Below are 6,407 nucleotides of genomic sequence, written 5' to 3'. Positions count from 1 at the left end.
CAGTCAAGCAGAGGACACATTGTCAAATGTCTAATCAGGAGAGATAAACCCCAACTTTGAAATGGGCCCGAGAAGTTTGATGAAGATGAGAATTCTTCAATGAGATTCAGTCCTAACAGTGAAGAAAATATCTCCCTTGAGTGGCGCTAGTGAGAGTGGTGCAACAAGTCATATATTTAACCATAGAGTGGACTTCTCCTCACATTCTAGTTCATCAGTTGCACTCAACTGAGTATACAGAGTGGAAGAGACAGGTTGCAACTGGAATGACTCAATATCTGATTTGTGAGAATACTCGTCTGGCTACAGTTTTGACACAGATTGTGCCAAGGGTGGATGAATAACCATTCTATAAGAATGTGTTTTTTAATGACCACCTATTTGATGGACCTACCAGGACACTTGACAAAATGCTAGGAAAAACCTGAGGCTTCGACGAATGAAGTCGAAGTTCCCTCGACTCAAGAGACAGACACGGGGCTTAGGAGGGATGAACCAATGGGCTTATTCCACTGTTGCTTGGACCGACCGGTCCAAGGGATTGGTTTTACTACCCAAGAAGAGGGGCCTCCCCATTCTTATATTATAAATAAGTCCTTTATTTTGTTTAGGGATAGTTTTGTTGTTTTTTTATTTCAGTTATGTGTGGACAACTGCTAACATCTTAGTATTCCATTCGAGGGCTATATCCGATGAATTAAGTGTTGCACCAACTATATCTCTTTCCCACAATAGTGATTATCTACACTAACTTCCCCATTCACTCTCTACCAGCCACCCCTCCTCTCATCATCCAAGCGGTCATCCCAACAACTCCCTTAACCTGACATTTCCTCCCACATGCACCTTTCTATCAACACCCACATTCCCTGCTCCTTCCCTGCCACATCCAGCAACAACCCCACCACCCACATACCTTCCCTGATCCTTTCCCCATCACATCCGGCAGTAGCCCCGCTGGAACCTTCCCATCCATCACCATCTGTTGTCCAGCCAGTGCCTCCAGAATTGTCAAGCGATCCACAATATTGATTAAAAATAAATGCTATTTTATGGAGCAATTAAGCACAAGCTAATTTTAATTTGCCAAGCAATCTACAAAAACAGATCAAAACATTTAAATTTACTTCAATCATCATATTCTAAGAAAACAAATAAACAAACAAGTAGAAGACTGTTCAAAAGTCTAATTTGATTATTCATGAAACAATAATAATAAAAAAAAAATTAATTAAGTCTAATAACACTTCTGAATACCTTTTGCATTAGAAATAAAACTATATATTAATATCACAGTTAGTATTAATTTGCATACATTCAATGTGTGTAAACGGAAACAAACAAAAATGGACAATTGCACCTTAAGCTTGCTATTTACAAATCGACCATCATCTTTCATCCATTTTTCAAATTCACACTCAAATGTCAAAATTAACGGTAAAACTCTGACCCATATTTTTTATTTTAATCAAATTGTCAAAAATTTTATCGTGACATACGTAAATACATCGGTTCGACAGTTTAAAAAGACCACCCGAATGGTTAATTTGTAAATATCAATGTTTCAGGTGGTCTGTATGTAATTATCCCAAAAAAATAAATAAACAAAGACCAAAAAAATTAAAAAAAACAATAACTACAAATCATAAACAAGTCAGGAATTGCTGAATTTCAAATTTCCTCTTTTTTCTTTCATCAAAAGTCCAAAATGACAATAGGCATTAAAATTTTGGTAAAGAGAACTACCAAGTACTGGTGAATAACTTTATAAATATATGATTATGAATATTGCAGAAAATATTGTGGATAATTTGCATGGAATTACAAATAAATAACTACCACCTTTTTTCTCCATAAGCTTACTGCAACATGAGCTCCGTTCGTCAACATTTTAACACAGCAGAGCTTAGTGGAGTTGGATTTAAAATTAGGCCAAGTAAATCACCTAAGGATTTTTGTTAGCTGTTTGAAGAAAATGGGCTTGAACTTTGCTTGAGAAGTAGTTTTCAAGCCTGAATAGGAACAACGAAGCAAGTTAGATAGATTTTGACAAGGCGCAAATAAAATAGAAAAAAAAAAAATTACATACAAACGACTCAATTTCTGTGTATTTATATATCAAACATCTAAACTTTAATTTTTACATGTCGCCTTATGCATAAAATGGTGTATTTCACTTTTTAAAAGTTAAAATGATGGTATTTTTTACGTGATATGAAAGATTTGGGTTGGTATAAATATAAAAAAATAAAATTTAAAGATGTTAGATCTGTAAATACAAAGTAGGGAATATGTATGTAAACGCCCCAAAATAGAATTAGAGCACAAGAAAAGCTTCCCAGGCAAATTCTAAATCCACTAACAAAACATTTTCTAGAAAAAAAAATGAGTGAGAATGACCTGAACAGAATGGGTTTTAAAATAGGGGCATTTACAGACATACATACCTGATAGCACTCAATTCTAATGAATTTACATATCTAACACCTAAATTTCACTTTTTAAGTTTATACAACATATTAAATTTTAAAAAGTGAAATACACATTTTCATGCAGGCATAAGTTTGTATGCGTGTGAAATTTGAAGCTTAGGTGTTAAATATGCATAAACATAGGTATTAACATTGCCGTTGCCGGTCCCAAGCCCGAATGTGAAAAGTGGAGGGTTGCGTTAGGTAGTCGACAGCAAGCGTAAAACTTGTCGAAAAAAATCATGACATGAATCCTATATAGGATGAATTGGAGAAAAAGGATTCATGTAGTCGACCCCACGTAGTGGGATTAAGGCTTTGTTATTGTTGTTGTTGCTTTGAGATTAGTGCATAAAAGAGTTCGGAATTGATCAGCTATTCATGTATTAAACTCGTCTGAAAGAATATCCAATGTATATATCAATCCTGACCTAATTTTTTCGAGCAAGATGAATAACCGTACCGGGTCGAACACTTGTAATAGATGGTCTCAGGAGAGTTGTAGGTCTTAGCATTCGCAAACATCCTCTTAACATCAGCAACAAACATCTCAAATGTAACATAATATTGTTCAGACTCGAGCCTCTTCGACATCGTTTTTAGGTCTGCACGGGAAATTGCATTAAAGAATTAGAAAGCTAACAATTAACTATAAGAAAGAATATTCAATTATTTGATGTTTTTTTTTTTCAAGTCCATAAGATCAACAAAATTATACAATTAGCATTCACAAAACATGTCATGCCAGAAGAATGATTAAAAAAAAGGCATTTACATACATACCACACAATTCTTATATGCATGTGAAATTTAACCCCTAAAATTTAATTTTTTACATTTGTAACACTCAATCTGCTCATATGAAATGAAAAATATTATTATCATTAACTTTCAAAGAGAAAATACAGCTTTCAAGCACAGATAGCGGTATAAATATAAAATCAAAGTCAAGTGTTAGATAGGCAAATACATAAAGATCGTGCGGTATGTATGTAAATCTTTTAAAAAAGGTGGGTGAACAGGTAACATTTACAGAATAAAAAAGGGGCTATTAACTAGCAGTTGGACAAACAAAGAACCAAAACCATGAAATTGACATAGGCAGCGACTGATTAAAAGGCAAAAGAAGGGGCCATTAACTGCTATTCCCTGCTAAATACGTCCAAAATCACAATACAACAAGCTTTAGGGGTAATAAAACACATTTTTCCTCACTTCTTTAAATAGAGCTTCAGTCATTCATTTTAGCAGCATTTATTACATTGATCATTTACAAAATAATAACAAAGGAAACTACTCTTGGTCAAAATTAATTCGAGAATCAATCATATAAAATGCACAAGCACTTAAATTTAAAACTGCCATTAAGTACTGCAAGAACACTACAAAACTTTTATTTTCAATCATATACACAAAATTGACCACTCCATCTTTTGTTGAAACAGGAGAACTGTCATCACTTGGCTCTCGAATGTAAAACATATCAGGCTCCTTAAGTTCCAGAAAGTTTTATAGATCCAAATCTAATATTTTTTGCCCGTCTACTAGCACTTGTATTGTTTAAATTGGCAATATTACCTTATATGAATTTATATCTGACGTGGGCTATTGAGCGGCTGGTTGAATCAGCCTGGGCAAATTCCGGTCCAGCAGGTGGCCGGACCAACTGGCCTGCTTAGGAAACGAATTACCGCCCCTTTTCATTCCTTTCAGCCTAATCTAATCCCTCCCTTAGAAAGAATCCCCTTCCTATCCTATTGCTTGCCTTTTCTATCCCCTTTCATATTCCTATTTCTTTCCGATTCCAATTCCTTCCTATTCTATTGCTTGTCTTTTCTATCCCCTTTCCTATTTCTATTGCTTTTCAATTCCAATTTCTTCCTATCATAAACTACTACCAACTATTATATAAGTGCTCTTTGAGTGCTGTAGAGTTAGTTTTTGGATTGTCTCTAATTTCAGTTTGCTTTCTTCGAGTCTTTCCCTTCTGAGGGCTGTACCCGACGGCGAATAGTGCTCCGGTTGTAACTCGTCAAAGGCGGTGATCTTCTCCAAAGGAATAAGTGGTGCTCAGGCTATAACTTGATCCCGTGAGGATAATTATCTTTCATTTATTCCGGTTACGGTTTGCTGCAATTTTCCTGTCCGTCTGCTGACCAGCCACCCCTCCGCTCTCTAGCAGCCAGTCCTTCCATTTCCTGCTGCTGTCCAGCCATCCCGCTGCCGTCCAACAGCCTCACCGACCTTCCCTGCACCGCCGCCACCTGCTGCCAGCTACCGGCCCATCCTATTGCAGCTTCCAGACCTGCCGCCCTCCACTTGAGGAGGTCATTTCTGTTTTTTAGGTTGTTTTCCTTTTCTTAAATCTGCAGTTGTCATTGTTGCATACTGTTTGTGTGTTCTTGTGTTGTTTTTGTTGAAGAGTTGTCTTGTAATTTCTTTGAAATTCAACAATAATATTGGTTATTTGTTCTTGATTTGGGTTAATTCCGGTATCATTTGGTATCAGAGCTAAGTCTAACCCTAGCCCTGTCCTAGGGCTCCTTACAGTCCGCCAATTTTTTTTCCTTCTCCCCTTTCTTTCTTTTCCTTCCCTCTCCTTTTTTCTTCTTCTTTTCTTCCTATCTTTTAGTTCTTTCTTTTTCTCTTTTACCTTTTCTTTCGCAGGTTCCAAACCTTCAACCATGCTATTGAAGATATGCATATCAAATCTTACCCGAGACGAAATATAACGAGAGATCCGTCATCTGCAATAGAGATTAGCAGAGTGGATAATGTAACCCGAGGTGATATTACCCTCGATTGCGATCGAGAGAGCCAAAGGGACAACAAGGACAAGATTTTAACCCGCTCCACATAGAAGATATCAGCGACGAAGAATACCGACTGCAACACTTTGGAATGCAATATTAGAGGAGAATGAGAGAAGAGGCCACATACGGAGGCCAACGAATTTTGGCATCAAGATGAATCTTCTAGAATTTGAAGAAGGTATGGATCCAGATGAGTTTGTTGATTGGCTGCAATCAGTTGAATGGATCTTCGAGTATAAGGATGTGCCAGAGAACAAATTGGACAAGCTAACTGTCATTAAACTGAAGAAGAATGCTTCCTTGTGGTGGGAGAACTTACAGAGACATAGGAAATGATAAGGCAATGATAAAATTACCAAGTTGGAGAAGATGAAGAAAGCCATGCAGAAGAAATATCTTCCATCTCACTACCGCCAGAACATGTTTCTGAAACTCCACAATCTACAATAGCGAAACCTTTTAGTGGAGGAGTTCACAGCTTAGTTCGACCATTTACAGAAAATGCGAGTTGATCAAGCCAGAAGAGCGCGATATAACCCAGTACCTTGGGGGCCTGAAGCCCACTATTAGTAACGTGATGCAGCTACAACCGTACTGTAAGCTTGGGGATGTTCAGAATGTAGTCCTGAAGGTGGAAAAACAACAGGAACAGAGTAGGCTACAATCGTCCTTCACGTAGCAACCGTTAGTCAGGCAGCACCTATAGCTATCACGACTAATAAGAGTATCTTAGGAGGAGCAAGCAAAGCCCGTACAAGAAAATGACAAGCCGGATAAGAGTGGGAAGCAATAGGAAACGGTAGCTCCGCCACTACAACACCCTCCAAACAATGCTTTCCATGAATATTGGCAAATCAGGCTGTAATAACAATTTGTTCATGAATAGCTCGTATTTGGCTGAATAAGTAGCTCGCGTTTGAATCGTTCGCTAAGTGCTATTAGAGATCAAATTTTATTTTTTGTTTTATTATTTTTGTAACAAACATAAAAATAATGTTTGCATATCTGTTTTTTGTTTCATTTCTGTTTTTTTATTTTTTGGGGTAACAATTATGTTTTTAAAATACTAAAATAAGAAAAAAACATGTTCTTGTATGTTTTTAAAACACCAAAATAGCCCTTC

General features: G+C 36.8%; 1 protein-coding gene across 2 annotated transcripts in view; it reads right to left on the bottom strand.

Moving 5' to 3' along the window:
* Window positions 1-1,661: 1,661 nt before the first annotated feature.
* LOC110032401 (histone acetyltransferase GCN5) overlaps window positions 1,662-6,407 on the bottom strand; it is a 114,029-nt gene continuing 109,283 nt past the window's right edge. Inside the window, exons 12-13 of one of the 2 annotated variants that reach the window (XM_020736028.1) lie at window positions 2,935-3,076; window positions 1,662-2,012 (exon numbers count right to left, since the gene is read on the bottom strand). In XM_020736028.1, coding sequence (XP_020591687.1) covers window positions 1,946-2,012; window positions 2,935-3,076 — 209 coding nt within the window. In that variant the 3' untranslated portion in view covers window positions 1,662-1,945. Of the gene's footprint in view, window positions 2,013-2,934; window positions 3,077-6,407 lie in introns of those variants that run through there. The other variant, XM_020736030.1, reaches the window with a different exon arrangement.

Source organism: Phalaenopsis equestris, unplaced genomic scaffold (assembly GCF_001263595.1).
Source record: "Phalaenopsis equestris unplaced genomic scaffold, ASM126359v1 Scaffold000938, whole genome shotgun sequence".
Classification (NCBI taxonomy): Eukaryota; Viridiplantae; Streptophyta; class Magnoliopsida; order Asparagales; family Orchidaceae; genus Phalaenopsis; species Phalaenopsis equestris.
The sequence above is the reverse complement of the archived record's forward strand: the minus strand, read 5'-3'. Positions and strand labels throughout refer to the sequence as shown.